This window comes from Mercenaria mercenaria, chromosome 7 (assembly GCF_021730395.1).
Source record: "Mercenaria mercenaria strain notata chromosome 7, MADL_Memer_1, whole genome shotgun sequence".
Classification (NCBI taxonomy): Eukaryota; Metazoa; Mollusca; class Bivalvia; order Venerida; family Veneridae; genus Mercenaria; species Mercenaria mercenaria.
In genome coordinates this window covers 68,082,364-68,101,019 of record NC_069367.1, presented here as the reverse complement: position 1 = coordinate 68,101,019, position 18,656 = coordinate 68,082,364, and the positions used below count along the sequence as shown (strand labels likewise).

Sequence of the window (18,656 nt, the reverse complement as noted above, 5' to 3'; positions counted from 1 at the left end):
ATGTTCACTCGGCCGTGAGCAGTACTAGTATAGTACTAGTGAGGATGACAGAAGTCAGTACATAATTGCCACTTTGTCATATGTGCTTCGATGTTTTTTTTTACAAGATGCCGAACCTGCTAAAATCGTGCAATCCTGCTTCTTCATTCATTCAGCAGGACCATTCAACATATTAGTGTATCTATTTATTACCATTGTGTTGTAGTGAAGAAACAACCCTGTTTCGGTATTCATAAAGGTTTAGAAAATATCATTAATATCCTCCTTAATCGTAGTCCAATGGTTTTATTCACTCTCACTCAATGCTTATCATTTTCGTATGCATGCAAATATATTTTACACAAAAGAAGATGAGCTGTTTATGCTTAATTCTAATTAAATGTATGTTCTGTTCTGTTCTGTTCTGTTCTATTCTGTTCGTTATTACAATTATTAACCAGTTTATAGCACTTTTTTTCTGAAACTACTATTGATTTTTTTGTATACTTGTTGAATGACCGATATACGACAATGTAATTAAATTTCAAATTAACATTCATACATTGGAAAGTGCAAAAGTTCAATACTCGTACAAAAAAAGCGAACAGCTATTTTAATGTCCTGTTTAAATCTCGTTAATCCGTTTATCTAAAATGAACAATACCTACTGAAACTATGACCTTTGTGCAACTTCGTAACTGTAAATCATATGTAATATGCATTAAAATTGAAATTACTGTTAACGGAAACATCGACTAAATCTCCTATGTAATCAAAGTATCAGTTTGCACTAACGATCAATATATTCATTTTTATAACTTAAAAGGACTCTTCTTTCACTCTAAGCAAATAAAATAAACAATATTTGATTAATTATGAACAGACATTCGATATTTCGATTTTCAAGGGCTTTGAAAAATAAATTTGTTTAAAAGTTTAGATTGTATTGGAAAACTGTGCATATAATTGGCCAAACTGGATATTTACATGTAAAGTTTTGATCAATAATAAAGTGTTGGAGAAAATGGCAGTAGCTGCTCCAAAGGTAAGAAATTTATATGCAGTGTTTGTAGACCTAGGCTTTCGAGGTATTTTAATCTTACAGAAGATACTTCTTGTTTCAGAGTTTATCAGATGTATTTTGTTCATGAGTAGCGCCGCCAGGACTGAAAATTTCCGATCTATTGTCAACGAGTGACAGAATATATTTGATCATACATGAAAAATGAATAGATTTTCTTTTTATTTCATGTTTCTAAATGATTTTATCCAAATTTTATATGTTATATTTTTCTTACAATATTTGATATATTTCTCTGTAAAATTATCAGATATATTTCATTCATAATTATATTATTGGCTCACGTACAATTACCTATGTAGTGTTTATAGGGCACAGTGTTCTTTTTAAAACATGAAAAATGTTAGCTTTTAAAAAAAAACTAGAATGCGGTCGCTTGGTCCTTTGTATAAGACAAAAAAAAAACAGAAATTATCACCATTGTGTTCCTTTTCGTGGCATTGAATTTTCAATTTTCATAGTCCACTCGTCTTTTTTGTTTCATTGCGTTGCGCCTAGAGAATGTAGAAGCGCTGCACTTCCTATGTTTGGATTCATAGATCTAGTACATTTGTAAAATCCTATTGCAATTCCGTATGTCTGAGGCTAGCCGACATACATCAAATCAATAAGGAGTCTTTCAAAAGTACTGAACGCAACCTAGCAAAATATTAGTATATACGTTTTGGTCAAGGTCACGAATAAAAAACACGCTGAACACTGTATCTAAAAAAATGATTAGACTTCATGATCACAAAGGGCCAGAAATAATCACAACGAAGAATCCAATTATTATTATTCAATAACACGTTAGTTCATCTAATCTGTTATGATTTTAACATGTTTTAATTCATATTATAAGTTCTTTTTCACGTGATTATAAGATGGTATCAGCGTGTTTCACTCAGTGCTACATTGCACAGTATTATATATTCGGCTACGTTACCTTTGACTTTTTTTTCAAAAAGGCCAAATTGGCAATTAAATAAATAAATGAAAGGAACAGAGAGGTGTCAGCAGTGAAACGTGCAATATGCCCTATATACGCCATATATACGCTGTATACATAAACCGATAAGGATGAAGATCATTAGGTAGCAAAGAACGAAACTAAACAAAATTCAGTTTTATTGAGCGTTCATAAAAAAGTAACAATTCACGCCCTAAAAGAACGGCTTATTAAGCAGAATTTGTTAAGCAGAAAACGTTGTTGCAAATTAAGTTATATTTTCGCTCGACCTTTGGACATACAAAGTTTGTGTTGTCGGTGTATTACTTAAATCTGGTCGTCTCGGCGGAAAGATTTTACTTTAGTACAACGAATCCCATGGAGACTTTTTTACCTTGTTGTCTGTGTGGCCAATTGTAAATACACAGCTGAGAGCAAGCTATTGCAAATTTAAAACCCAAACAGGCACTTTCGAACCATTTTGTGTAACTTCTCGATGATAAACCAGTATATGTATTTCACAGATCTTTCAGTCTCGCTTAATGTTGAACATTAGCATTGACTGGCTTTTACACAAAGTTAACATTGTCATGTTACTTCAGTTGTAATTAAACTAACTATTATTACCAAATATATCGGTTTTTTCATCTACAAAAGAATTTCGTAGGTATAATAAAAAATAATATCATCATCTTGATTACAGATAGCTGTCCATCTATACCTGAACAATCCCTATGGACTGATCAGTGCTACTATTCCACAGTATTCTGTGAACCAGGTATCAGTTGAAGAAAAGACCAAGGTATCCGAATCACCTGTTGAAAATGGCGACACAGCTAGGGATACAGGCCCCGCAGTAGTAGAACCTGGTTCGAAATTCAAAGCCCGTAAAAAACATATAGAAGGAACCTCTTTTGACAAACGAAAAACTCCCTTACCTGAAATCCAAGACAGCAAAGGAAGTTCTCCAACAAGTGATGGGTCATCGCCTACGGTGTTCTATGCTAAATCCCCCCGTCTAAATCCTCCTAAGAAGGTAAAACCTACCGAAACAGTACATGGAGGTCCACATCTCGGGTTTACATGGTCAGTTAACGTAGATAAGCGAGACAAGGTGTTTATGCCTCGACAACCTCCACCAAGAAACCTGCTGGAGAAATTGGGACGTCTTAAGTCAGTGGAGCCAGTCGGTATTATCAAGTTGAAGAGGGAAACCGTCTCCCCACATAATTATCTCATACACAGGATTCAACTTGAGGAGAAAGGGTAAGTTTAAGATGTTAAAAATACCCCAAAAATAAGTAATGTATAGATCAGTTTTTAATGTTGTGTACGTTTATAAAGTATTATATGCTCTTACATTGTAAAGTAAAGGCTGATCACTGATAATAGACGAACTTCGATACAACGTCAATACACCGGCGAAGAGCAAATGTTCAAACATTGTAGTTTAATAGTCGTGTTCATTTATTAAGGGTTCCACATACCTTTTTAAACACAATGCATTTTAAAGAACAGCGGTTTTGACTGAAGGGGAAGGGAAATAAGCCTGTTCAATGCATCGTAAGGGCTGGCATGGATTAAAGTTCTTAGTACGTGCTTTCCTGGACTTGTCAATTTCTTTTAGTATAGAGAATGAAGTGTAAAATTAATCGGTAAAGAGTACTGATCCCTTGTACTGTCAAAATGACGCCAATTAATGAGTTGCCCGTGGCCGGTAAGTGGCCAGCTGATTACCGAGCACGTGAAAAGCGCCCTGTACGTTTTTTTTCATGCAGTCTTTAAATTAGACCGTTGTTTAATATAATAGTAAGTGTATATGCAATCTGATCCTATCGTAATTTCAACTGGAAAATGCAGAAATTTGATGAATTTCAAAAGCAAAAATAAGTTTAGAATATCCGTTCACGATTCTAATTACACCAGATGTCGTATGCAATGTTTCCATAATTTCTTCAAAAAGCTGACAATCAGCGTAGTTTTTATGATAAGTAACATCTAACTTTAAGTAAATATCTCTGGCTTACCCTAATGCATCAAGTAAACCAAGTCAAAACACTTTCAGACATTTCGAAAGTTAACCAGTATCCGGATAGTTCATTTTGGATATATCTTTACAGTTTTATAGCACTTTTCTGTCAATGAAATATTGACAAAAGACCTAATGAATATAAAATGAATTTTGGTAAAATATTAGTTTACAATGTGACCTGAAACAGACCTTTTCATTATGTTGTAATATGTTGCATGGTTTCAAGCTTATATACATAAAGGCCTCCATTATTTCATATTCACATGAATAAGTTGACAACCTTGTTGACATTTTTAAGAAAAAGGCTTGAAACGTTATGACCTGAAGTACAAAGTAATGTAAAAACCCATTTGTATACTCTATCACTGGTTTTGCGTAGATATTATTTACTACTTTATTCTTTGATATGTGTGCAATAATCATAAATGTTATGAAAACATAACTATAAATATCTGGAAATGCAACTACGGTAACTTCCCTGTTAAAAACAGCACCCTGCTCCTTTTTGACAGCCCCTGCCCCTTTTTGACAGGACCCTGCCCTTTTTGAGCTCTAGAAATAACGCTAATAGGCCAGCCAAGACGCATTAATTATGCGTTCCTTGTAAGACGGGGTTAAGCTAAATATGTGGTTACCTCACAAGGTAGGTCTGATGCAAAATAGTTGGGAAAGAAGGAGATAGACAGATAAAACGGACTTCACACTTATAATACAGATATATGCTCTGGTAATGCGAGTTTTAGTTATTGGTGTCATTTAGCGTCTTTTCCCCCAAATTTGATAGTGCTGACGTGTGCTGAATATGGTATATGCTCGAATAAGTAATGTTTTCTTAACGCAGCTGCGGCTGGATACAGTTTCTTTATACTTTGCGTTTATATTTGGCATGAACAATACATTTGCGCATTTTAGTTCATAGCGGGACAGTCTTAAGTTTTCAGTGTTACCTTGTAATCTAAATGCAGTGGAGACAATTTAAAACTGTATGTAGTAGACATATCGCCCGCAGATAGTGTGACATTGATATGGATTGACCTGAAAATGGGCATTTGTTCGATCAATACCTATTCAATAAATGCCCCAAGAACAAATTGATCTAGACTGTAATTACCATAACCTATTTAAGCTCAGTTATGACAAGACTACCAACATCGATGCAGTGGCGTCGTGTCAGACATGGGTATGCAACTTTCAATACTGAATTATCATTACGAACAAATAGCGTTAAACGAATTTCAAGAACATACATACCTATACTGTCTTTCAAAAAGGGCAACATTGCACGCATATTGTTTTCTTATTTTTTACGTGAGGAAATAATGAAAGTCGAGCGCTGCAGAGGAATGTGTCTTGGATTTTGCCCTTGCACCTAGGAACATTATCCTGTTGCATAAAATGGAAATAGCTGAATGTATATCAGTACTGTCTAGTTATATTTGAAATTTATATGATATTAACCCTTACCCTGCTAAATTTCTATAATGAACTTGTCCATTTTTCAATTTGGACAGTACCATTAACTGTTTAAAGGGGTGCTTACCAAAATGATACTGACTGAATAGTGAACAGTGCAAATCATGATCAGACTGCACGGACGTGCAGGCTGATCATGATCTACACTGGTCGCAAAGTCAGAATCAGTAATTTCCAGCATAATAAGAGTAACGTTATCTGAAAGCATATCTGTCTGCTATATTGCAAGCTTACCAGTTTGCCATATTTTTCAGAGAAGCTGCATTTGTTTATGTTCTATTCTGTTCTGTATTCTGTTCTGTACTGAAATCACAAAAAGTTCAATAAACAAACATATTAAGCGCACACCGGATTAAGGTCCCGTGCTTTTGTTTACAATGGACAAACTGCATTTGTGAGGTGTTTGATAATTTAAAAAGACTTGACTTTCACTAGATTTGAAAAGAATTAGCAGATTAGGATTTCAAGGTTTGTTTGCGGGTCGTATCGTTATGTAAACATTTGTTAAAGATTTAAAGCTGGAACTGAAATTTTAAATTATGTCGAAATTAGATGTTGCTATATCTAAAGCATTTGCATTCTCGATTACATGGCGTACAAATTAAGCAAAAAGCAAAATAACTAATGCTAAATGTTTTATGAAACATAAAAGTCCAAATGTAAAATCTTGCACGCACCACAGAATAAATGTTTACACTAACTTAAACTTAGTTTAACACTTAAAATAATGCACTGTGATGTTTTATGCCAATGAGAATTCAGTCTTGGTTGTGCTTGACTTTTGACTTTTCTCAAGACATTGAGAATATTTTAATTTCATGCATTCGTTTCCGTACGCTTCGTGCATATCCATTTCAAATATACCGCCTCGGTAGCCTAGTGGTAGAGCGTCCGCTTCGAGTGCGGGAGGTCGTGGGTTCGATCCTCGGCCGCGTTATACCAAAGACGTAAAAAATGGTACTAGCAGCTTCCTCGCTTGGCGCTCAGCATTAAGGGGATAGTGCTAGGACTGGTCAGCCCGGTGTCAGTATAATGTGACTGGGTGGGGTATCATGCCACGTGTCTACGGCATGATATTCCAGTGAGGCAGCACTATAAAGTTGGGCATTGTGCCCACTGCTACAAGTAGACACCGTCGTTTATATGACTGAAAAATTGTTGAAAAAAGACGTTAAACCGGAACACACACACCATTTCAAATATTATTGAGCTCTTTAAAAATGCGTTTATATATAGTTTCTAGTTATTGATATGTTGCATATAAAGCGGCCGTTCTAGTCTTAAAAATATCAAAACTTCTAAATATGTCAGCTTTAAGTACATATTAATAATAAACAAATATATCAACGAGAAATGAATACATTATCTTCTGAATGCAGTTAATCGATACGTGTCTATCGAAAGTGAATTTAAATTCTTTAGAAAACACCTTGATTTAGAGGCTAATAGAGAGGGTTATAATGTCAAAAAATCGAAATGTAAAATATTTACAGTTCGCAAAGCGCTTCAGACTTAGAATTAATTAACTTAAATAACTGATAAAGTTACCTGAAATAACTTTAGTCAATATATAGATTGGTGAAAAAATACGCTTAATTATGTATATTGTTTTGAACAACGCACTGGTTATTTTCGCGGAGTAAGGAAAAAGAAAAATAGTTTTCTGGATTTTAAGTATTTTCGAATATATATATATATATAATCGTAAGGATATCAAATCAGACAGATCACATTTTAAAATAAGCGTACAGAAATTTGATGAAACGATAATCAAAATTGATAAAAGCATGACATTATTAAATAAAAACATTACTCAAGTGTACTACAGACAAAGAAAATAATAAAATTTAAATATTGTTTTAGTGTTCTTTTGAAGTAAAACCAGGATTTGTCTACATGTATTAGGATATTTCTACATTTACAGAGAAAACAAATATGATTCAAATCAGGTAGGTGTAAAGATTCTTACGTAAGTTTTGCATTAGTTACAACAGTACTGCCTTAGAGTTGTGTTTCTTCGAGGTTTTGAATGAAGGGTTTCTGTTACAATGTCTTGTAATATTTTCCAGTTGAAAAGATGCTTTATATCCCGAAAATCTACTTTTCTTGATTTGTAATTATATATATATATAATATGTTGCATTTTCCGTAAAAAAAATAAACACGCATTTGCAGGCAATCAAGAAATGCACGTGTTCTGCAGAGAAAATATTGCGCTACTTTAGAAGCGCAATTTTATTCCGCGAAAAAATAGTGAATATTTCTCATATCAAATCTAATGCTTTTATAACTTACGCATCTACACTTATACTCTTATAAATAATTCTTCTTTAATGAACTTTTAAACGCGACGATACGACTTTAAAACGTTATAAATTAGGGCCTGTGTCGATATGAAGTTTAACCGTCACATGATATTGACTTGAGGGCGGAGCCAAAACTCATTCTGACCTACAATAATGACGTCATCAGTTGTGACATCATAAAATTTGACATCATACACAATTCAAGACAGTAACATGAATTAATGAATAAGAGTAATACAAACTGCTGCACAGGTATAGCCCTTGAGTTAACTTGATTATGAAACCATTGTTGCCTTTAAAGCTCAGTCAGTATGGGGATTTCTCAACATGGGAAAAGTGATATCGACCTTTGACTATGCCCGCAGTCAGTTTCAGTTTTCCAAAGTCGAAAATGTTTCATATTGACCTCCCTAACAAGTAAATTGTTCATTATAAAGTCTAATAGTGCCTTTCTTTAAAATGTGGCTGCCACCTGTTTCGTTATATAACATAAAATATGTTAATTTCTTGGTAAGCCCTATATATGATAATTGTTTTCTATATAATTTTTGACAAAGGTTTGAATATTAATGAATATAGTAGAATGTTGTCTTTGATTACCTCCCTTTTAAGCTCTAATTCTATAGTCTCATGTGCAGTATTAAAAGTAACGCTTTTCTAACCATATAATTTTGCATATATCTTTTTTGATAGCTGTTTTATCCATTTTTAACATAAAATTTAAAGCCTTATGGAACTTTTCTGGTGTTCATACATGTTTAAACCCTGCCTTATTATAACACATTGGAGCAAATAAAACGTATTATTTAGTATTTTAAACGCAACCTCATTATTTCTTCTTCAAGATCGCTTTTCGTTTCTTATGTCTTTAATATGTAGTTATTTGGAGTATATACGTTATCAGCTAAGCGATTTCATTATACAAAAATATTGACAACTTTAACAGGAAACTTCAATAAAGTGGTTACTTTTAAATCAAGTGCATATCTATATTAAAATCTCTCTTATGAATGATTTAATTTATCAAACCATGCTTTTCACCTGTTTACTGTAATCTTATATGATACGATATTGGTATTTATGTCTCGTTGACTAAATGGATAAAATCATAAAGACTTTTAAAGTTTGACAAAATATCTTCCTGTACAGATAAATTAATGTGCTTTACAGTCAAACCTGCGTTAAAGATCACCTTGCCCGAGAGACTGTTACTGTCAGAATCAATTTATAAATGATAGTCTAGTGTATTTGAACTTATCAAAAAGGATCACTTGTGCATGGCTCTTTTGGACCTCCCACCAAGAATGGTATTCGTACAACAGTTTGAGTATATGTCTGTAGAGTATAATCAATGATAAATATAGTACTTTAAACTGTTAGTTTTTAATTTTCATAAATAATGAGTATGTTATAAATACACAAGGTAAAGAAAAATACAGACAAAAAGCACATGTTTAGCAGATACCTATTTCTTTTCAATATTATTTACTGTGCGACATCATTTCAATTGTCTTTTAAATATTAGAAGTAGAGTATCAGGAATTTATTCGAAAGTTAAAGATATTTCCATATAACATATAATATGTTATCGAAAGGCGATATAAATAAAGGGAACAAATAATACCAAGACCAAATAGCAAGCTGAAAGGAATCGCGCACTTCTATATATTGTTTTGTTACCTGAATATGTTGGAACTTAGGGTTCTGAGGCCAGCAAATCTCACATTTACCTAGATGATTTAACACGATTAGCGATACAGACCCGCATAACTAATCTCCAATACTGTTAGGGAAAACTGTGTTGTTCGGTTAAATGAAACATAAATGCGGCGTAAACCTAAGCCATCAGGTTACCAATACCACCCAGGAAAAGCTGTAAATAAACTAAATCCATTTCTACATTAAAAATTTAACATGTTCTTTAACATCTTAAATCTTCATAATTAACCTTTATAGATATGCGATTTCATTAGAGCGTATACGGTAGTAGGGTCTCCTGTGGTCCGTTTCTTAATGTTAATGTTTAATATCTCTTCGCAATTTAGTAGATCTATCTTTTAAAATATCTAAATAATAAAATTTGCATTTACTGTGAGAATATCATTTCATTCGGTGCTTAGATTATTATAGCAAGATACCTTAAATCATTAACCATGATTTTCAGAAGAGCAAAGTAAGTTTATTATTATATATCTCTACGTTTTTTATTTTTTATTTTAATCGTATTACAATAATTTTTGAAAACACTACAAAATGAGTGCGGATTAGTAGTCGGCATGCTGTTATGTTTTGACTGCAACAAAATGTTTTGACAATGTCTCAATACCTGACTTTTCAAATTGCCTATAGTATGTATATACTTCAAAACTTCTACCCGCCTGCTTAGCTCAGTAGGTAGAGCGTTGAGTCGTGAGTTCGATCCTCGGGCGGGGCATATGTTCTCCGTGACGATTTGATAAACGACATTGTGTCTGAAATCATTCGTCCTCCACCTCTGATTCATATGGGGAAGTTGGCCGTTACTTGCGGAGAACAGGTTTGTACTGGTACAGAATCCAAGAACACCGGTTAGGTTAACTGCCCGCCGTTACATGACTGAAATACTGTTGAAAAACGGCGTTGAAACCAACACAAACAAAATCAAAACTTCTACAAAAATGTTTTATGAAGATGTATTATGCTAAACAATGATATAGCCAACAATATATTTCAATATTATTTTGTTCATCCTTAATACTATACTTAATCATACTATACCTTCAGAACGTTATATGATATTATGTGTATATGTTTTGACCTTGTATTACATAGAACAAATGTGTGGACGAGGAACCATAATGGCTCAAGTCCTTATTTTGTGAAATAAACTATTCTTCTTCTTCTTCTTTTTCTTCTTCTTCTTCTTCTTATATATACATTCAGTACGGCGGCGTGACGTACGTAACATGTTCATCCAATCGAGCGTTTGATTTGCGGGGAAACGTCATTGTATTTCATCGTGTGTTCCCCCTTAACGTAATTGCTTAAAATATACAAAACACTTTTAAATGTAAGTGTATAATCTTATTACACTACTAGTATTATAAATAATGTGATTTTTGGAATTGTATGATGTGCACGTAAAAACAATATGTACATGTTGTTTTATGATATTTTTATTCGATATACCAAGATTGCTCTTTCAGTGAGTCTGTTTTGTTTTCAATAAAACATAATAAAAAGCCAGCGTCTCTAAAATGTCAAAAATAGTTCGTTAACTTCCAATTTTATTCCATATCGTGTTATCATCATACAACGTTTTAGATTATCGACAACCTCACTTAACTATCGTGTGCCAGTCAATTAGAGACACAAGATCCAACAAACCAGTAATTACTTAAATCAATTTCCCTTTTGTTATTACTGTTACAAATCCATATGACCGCTGTTCTAATTTTCTACATTTGATAATCTAGTAATAACAGTGGATAAAGACAGCCTTACAAAATCGAACCCCCTTTTTAAATAAGATATTTTAATTGTCGTGATTATACATTTTTAAAACGGATATGTAATTAAATTACTTAACCTACTTTAACGTGAAATGTGTTGTATGAAGGCTTGGTACCTTATATTGATTACTTTTATTCAAAGACAAACACCATTTATTGTATGACACTGTTTATATAAAATATTCGATGTTTAACGGATATATTTGAATCCCAGCACTACACAGTCTGTGAGTATACTAAACGTTTATCGCTTATACTAAAACCGATGAATAAATTTACTATTTTTTCAAAACAAAAGGATTCGTATGATTATAATGAATGTATGATGGTGGTTAGGCTGATAAAAAAAAACGTTTCAGTTGAGACAAGGAATAGTGAACTGTGCGACCATTTTCAAATAATTCTCAGTAAAAATTGCAATATCCTTTGGATTAAACCGGACAACATCTGCGGATGACGTTTGCAGCATTGTACAAGTATAATCACTCTTTTCCTGAAGGAAAAAAGAACAATAAAAAACAAAACATTGTCTCAAACTTGCGCAAACTTGTCTCGAATGAGCATTCTCGCATACCGGAGGTCTACCATGGTTCCCTAGTTTAAGTTCATCTCGGGATTTTGGCGGACCTCTGATGGATGGGAATGCGAGTGGGATTCAAAAAAGTAACTTACGGTTTGCGAGACTACCTTAAATTTTGAGCAAAGCTTTGCTTCTGACTTCCATTATCAATGTTTACTCTGCGTTTGTTCAAAAACGATAATTATTACAATTAACTGATCCCAAGTGTACTATTGGTCTATATTTCAAGCAGGTTTACTTGGTTACAGAACAAACTTCAAAAAATTCATGTCAAACAATAAAAAATATTGAATGGCTTGCCATCCAGTAACTGTATACTGTTACCCATATCCCCATTTAAATTACCACTGATCAAGCTATATGTCATACTCTGGATCACAAAAAGTGACAGTACCGTTTGTACCAGCGTCTCCTGCTCTAAAAGGCGCAAACAAACTATAAAATTGTTTTCAGAATTACAACCGCATGCATTACAGTTTACTTACTTTAATTAAAACATGAACACAATTGACTGTGTTTAAGAGTATTTTGGATACCCCTGACCTTGACACTCATTGACCATGTAAACCAAAAGAAGTACATATGCCAATGAAATAAATTCCAGAGGTATATTAAAGGAGTAGAATTTTGTATTGAAAGTGTGCTAAATATCGCCAAAACCTCTGAAAAAGCATAACCTTTTCTAGGCGTTTCCAAATTGATTAGAAGTAATTTTTTTTTCAATCTGTTTTTTTTTCCGCAGAAACAGAATTAATCTGGAATACTTTAATGAATGAAAGCATATTTTCCGGTATTTGCAGAAAAACGGACAGCCATCATTGCATAAATGCATATTTAAATAAGAGAAGGTTCACTTTTGCCCAAAAAGGGCCTAAAACTGAAAAAAACGGACAAATTTTCTTACATCAAGAAGTATTGATTAATCAAATTGCATGAAATATTTTACAATTTATTCATTATCAAAGAAAATATCTGACGTAAATGAAAATACTTTTAACATTTTGGGTATGGGAAACCTTCAGTTTTTAATCAAACTTTTAAATAATCTCAAAGTTTCAATATGAGCACAGTTGTCGACCACAATAAAAAATGACCATAAACTCTGTGAAAGAAGCTGGACCTAGGGTCAAAATATTTTTGTGGTCACTACTAAAACATTCCCATGTGGCCTAAATATGGTAAAAAATGCTCATTGTCTCAAAAATAATCTAGTTTAGCAATGAACAAAATTATAAATATGTTTCTAAACAACTGAATAAGAAGTCTGGTTGCAAATAATATATAATTTTTTCTAATTATAACCGGTTTGAAAATTTTCCAAATTGTGTGCATTTGTTGTACACAACTCGGGAATGACACACACTTGTATATGCGTCGTAGCAGATGACCATGATTTCCAAGAGCTGTGTACAAGCAGAATTCGGTCACTTACAAAGAAATTTCTGAAAAGTAACACACGCATAATGTATATAACATTCAGATGAAAATACTAAAAACAAGTGTATAGTTGATAATCCTATATTAAAGAAGAATATTTGGTTAATGCAGTAGAATACTTGGGTCAGACATAAAAAATATTCTACCATAACTCCAACCTAGGTGCTAAAATTTACTTACATGTAAACTTATAGTCAAATAGTCATCTTTTGTTTGGTTTGCCGAGACAGTCAGCTGACTGCTTACCATATCATATGATTTCCTATGAAATAGGCCATTTCCTTGGTTATATGCTTGGGAATGGATATTCATCAGTTGGATATAAGTAAAACAATGTCAAAAGCAGCATTTTGCATGGATGTTGGTTGTTGTTTTTTACATATCTCCTTTGTTCGCTTGGTATTTTGAGTCAAGTATGTGTGTTCAATTCTATGATATTCTTTGTCAGAAGGAATAAAGAGGCAAAATGGAAAGACAAATTTTATAACGCAATGAAAGTATCATAGATTCACATATTTCATCATATAAACGGAGCAGTGCTGTTGTCAACAGATAAGGCCTAAATTTGCTTTGACAAAATACACAACACACTTACATCGATCACTCCTCGAACAAACTGGATACTGAACAAATAAAACACTTTACAAATGTTTTAACCACCTGGCATTTTGCTAATACCTTTAAAATTGTTGAACGTATCAAATTAAAATTCAACATTCACTCAAAATAAGAAACTGCAATTAACATTTCGAAATACATGTATAATGAAACAAATATTCAGTACACAACTGGATTGCATTGTAAGTGTCATAAAACATACACATCAATTTAATTTCAAACGGGTGAATTTCATTTTCGAACGGAAACCATCACAGTTACAGTGCCATACCATGCTTTAAAGCCATGCTTTAAAGTAATGGATATTTGACCTTGGTTTTGTGTAGAAAATCAACACATTCGCCTCTGAATAGCTATAAACGACATAGACGCATACCACTTATCAGTATTTTATGGATTGACAAATGAACTCCTCAAAATGAATCATTTTTGTAAAACTGCATTGGTCTATTTTGTTTGATAATAATCATATCTACAACGTTCTTTATAATTTCAAAATATTTACTCTCAACAGTTTTGTGGACATTGCACAAATAGTATGAGTAACGTAAAAACTAATGTTAGGTAGAGTATCCTTGAAGAAGGCAGTATGCGCTAACAGACAATTCCAATTCTAGAAAATAATTATGTGCATAATCCTAAATCGTCTGTTCCGACTCCTTGCAGTAAAGACATTATTCCTTACCTCATAGTTGGCCTCATGTGCAAAATAAATCTTAGGTGTTAGCCTGGCATTCACTAGTAAACAAAACAAGAAAAGTGGTTTTGATTCAGATAAAATTCAGCCGCAAACAAAGCTTGACGTGAATCTAAATGCCTGCAGTCTCTGCATAAAATATACTCTATTTCCTATTTTATTGAAATTCACGACCTTCTACCATGAATGGTTAAGATTCAAGAATTACAGTAAACGCCTGCTTAAAATAGATTCAGCCCAGAAATGTACAAATACCCATCACTCACATTTTAAAAGCCGTCACTCTTTATTGATATAGAATAGAGTGAAGTAATGTAGTTTTAAATTTTCAAATTTTCACAGCGGTTGTTCCCATTCAGTTGTAAAATGCTTGAATGATAGTCCCGTTCTTCGGACTCTTGACCCATTTTACACTGACCACTGTAATAGTCCGTCAGTTGTATCGTGCCTGATGTTTTTATCGGCCTGATAAATTCATAGGACAGAATAAATATTTGCATAATATAAAAGAACTCAAATTATTTATATCTAATTACCTTTTACAGACAAAGGAGGATGTCGGAAAAGTTGTCCGAGTGGTTGGACCAGTACACAGAGGTCAGCCAAAAACAACACGACTACCTGAAACGCATACACGATCTCCGACGAGGACTTGAACATAACGACAAACGTGTCATATCTACAATTGATAAAATGCGTGGCGAACATAAGTCAAAGTACCGCAGAAAATATCCGCTGTACTCATTATCACGTATGGAAGAAACACCTGTGAACCAAGGCCCCGCCCCTTTTCCGAATAGGCCGTCTCTATTTCACGATGAGAAACACGGAATTCCCAAACTAAAAATAGCACCACATACATCACCTCGAAAATTGGCTCCGATTGTCACGCGGGTTAAAACCGACAAATATAACAAAAATTTAGAAACAGTCGGAGGACACGAGTTAACACCAAGACCTGAAATGGCATCTATGAAAACCGAATACGAAACATTTGAATCAATAGCAAAAAGGAACAAACTCAATTTGACTCAGTTCTTCAATTCCTCGCTGAGCCACCGTCGGTCTCACCAGAGATTACCAATGAACGTATCCACTGTAACCATACTAGAAGAGAAACCGGAAGAACTGGAACAAAAAGAGTTTATAACTGACTTATCCTCACGGAAACCAGTTGTTCATGCTTTAAAGGATCTGAAACAATGATATCTTAGGTGCACTCGACAGTACGACAAGTGTTTCTGGAAACTATGAACATATACAAATGTAATATATTCAACCGTGCACATTTATAGAGAAGCACATGATATAAAATCATCTATAACTGATAAAGTTCGTGTTAATCACGTGTTCTTGTGTCACATGAAATATCTAGGCAAGCACTGAAAAGAACAGTTACTCGTGTTCATGCAAATGATGTTATTTCACAAGTTTTTCAGATTAAAAATTATACGTTTAAAACTACTCATGTTATTTAGTATGTTCTAGATGTTTGTTTTTTAAGCTTTGGAGAGGGTTTGCACCTTTGCACAGAAAGCCGTATTTTTCTAACCTGTATTTACTATACGTACTATATTTTATTACTGTTTAATTATTGTTATCGATTCAACAATACTTCGAAGTCAAAAAAGGGCTGACGATTGTAATTTGAAATAAGTTACACCAATTTTAGCATACTACATTAATTACTTGTATTTAACATAGCTTAGTTTAAGTCCAATATGTGGAGTTGTTACCGAAATTTAAAAAAATGTACATAAAAACGTCCGTGAATGCAGCCTCATTAAACCGCAAACCCAGAGCAAACTACTTACAGATGTGTGATTAGCATATACACAGACGCACATATAAACATTCAGAACGAAACGAACAAATAAAGGAACACGTTTAGTGGCAGAAACACCACTAGGAGATTTAAACCGGTTAAGTTAGGCACGCAGCACTAACTGTATTTTCTAAATTGAAAGACACCAATAATTCCCACTAAATCAAACTAAAGACTTCCTTAATTTTGTTTGATGGCCATGAAACCCTGTGTGAATAGCATACCCAATATAATGAACATATGCAGAGCAACTATACCTAGATTTAGCTTGATAATTAGTTGCACGGAACATTCTTACATTTTTCCGAGTAAGACTTTAAATTTAGGCAAGAGGTATCTGACTTACTTATTTATGTTTGGTAACTTGAAAGCTTTGTGAAAAGTTTCGGTTCATTGTATATTGTAGTCCTAACCTGAATCGCAAATATTTAACCAAGAAGTGACGACTACGTCCGAGATGGAAGAATACCTCTTCCTATCTAACAATAATCTGAAAATGTGAAACTTATAAAATCTTTTCAAATAAAACTATAGAAGTGTATTGTTAAAGTTTGTAAAAAGTAACTCATCGTTCGGTGAAAATGCAGCCATTTGTGCCAGTAATGATACGTTAACACAACACCAGAACACTTCTTTAGCCAGTAGTCGAACCGATTAACATTCCCGTCAAATAATTCATCATTAATCGACAGCAAAGATGTTTTTAATTGAAACTGTTGGATTTTAGATAACGTCGTTCCAGTAACAATCCATCAATCCATGCATTTTTCAGTTTGAGAACAGAAGAAATATACAAGGATGGACAGTCGAGCATACAAACCGATTCCAGTAATATATATTTGCAGTCCAGTTGACAGAATGATAGAAAAACAATTTTATTCTATCCTTTAATCAATAAAGATCAAAATGACACATGTTAAAGAAAACTTGCTAACATTTTCGTGATCCTTAGAGATTTACAGTAGCTGACAAACAGAACTTCAGTAATGTACAGAACGTTCAAAATCTTGTTGCGATTTACGTATATTTCAAAAAAAAAAACTCCTAAAAAGAAACGTAAGTTGGATAGTAAGGAATTTTTTCTGTATATTTGTTTCTTCATGGGAAACAAACATGAGTTGAAAATATTAAATTTGCAACAAATTATTCAAAAAACACAAGGTACAACTTGTTGAAAATATATTGAGGAATCGTAACAGTGCATGACATTTTACAGTAAAGTTCGCCATCTTAATGATACATGTGCAGTTATATATCTTTACATTCTAATATTTCCGCCTTCTTGTTACACTCGTCGAGAAACGGGTCGGCGGTACAGAAGTTACTTATTTTTTTCATCCTTTTACATTATCAAATTTCAGCTTCTGAAGTATGACATAGCATTTTTGTTCACATGGTAACACAAAGAAAAAAGGGAAAACAAAAGAAAGAGCCTTAAGATTTGTATATAATGATCACTTCTGTTCTATAATTTGCTGCTAAAGAGAGTAAAACTTCCAGTCCTTCGTAACAGAAGAATGGGGTAGAATCATATTATTAAAGCCATTGCAAACGAACTATATATAGTTCGTACGAACGAACTGCACAAACTTGTAAACGAACGCCACTCAACCTATAATTATTCTGTTTTCAAATATCAAGTAAATTTCTCATAATTATAAAGTCTAGTATGTTTCAATGGCAAAGAGGAATGCTAATCCAATTTCATAATCCTTCCTACCTGATAATGCAACATTTAACCATTTTCAAAGATGAATAGATGGCCTGTTGGTAGTAAAATATCATTGATTTGACAACTGTGAATATTTGTTAAGTTGGTCTGCAGTTTGCAATTCGATTCACAAGCTACGAAAATTCGAGTGTGAAATGCATTCAAGTCTGCAGTTCGCAGGGCAGTGCTGATTAGACTGCACTTTGAAATTTGAATCGTGAACTGCAGACCAATTTAACCGATATCAATTGATATAACCATGTTGATCAGCCAATAACAGAATTGACAGTTTTCCAGTGCTAAATATTGTAATGATTAAATATTATAATATTCATGTCACCATCAAAATCTTTGATTTCGTTAATATTGAACGATTTCGTAGCATTGGGTATTTTGGTTTAGCCTTTCGAATGAAATCAGCATGTCCCAATTTTGCTTGTCATATACTTGTTTTAATTGTATAACCTCAAATATGCTTCAAAATTACAGTCATGTGTG

General features: G+C 33.4%; 1 protein-coding gene across 1 annotated transcript; it reads left to right on the top strand.

Moving 5' to 3' along the window:
- The first annotated feature begins 825 nt into the window (after window positions 1-825).
- On the top strand, window positions 826-16,086 carry LOC123554000 (uncharacterized). The gene is made up of 3 exons (XM_045343808.2): window positions 826-1,024; window positions 2,692-3,254; window positions 15,168-16,086. The coding sequence occupies exons 1-3, from the start codon at window positions 1,004-1,006 to the stop codon at window positions 15,826-15,828; spliced, it is 1,245 nt and encodes a 414-aa protein (XP_045199743.2). The 5' UTR covers window positions 826-1,003; the 3' UTR covers window positions 15,829-16,086.
- The last annotated feature ends 2,570 nt before the right edge of the window (window positions 16,087-18,656 follow it).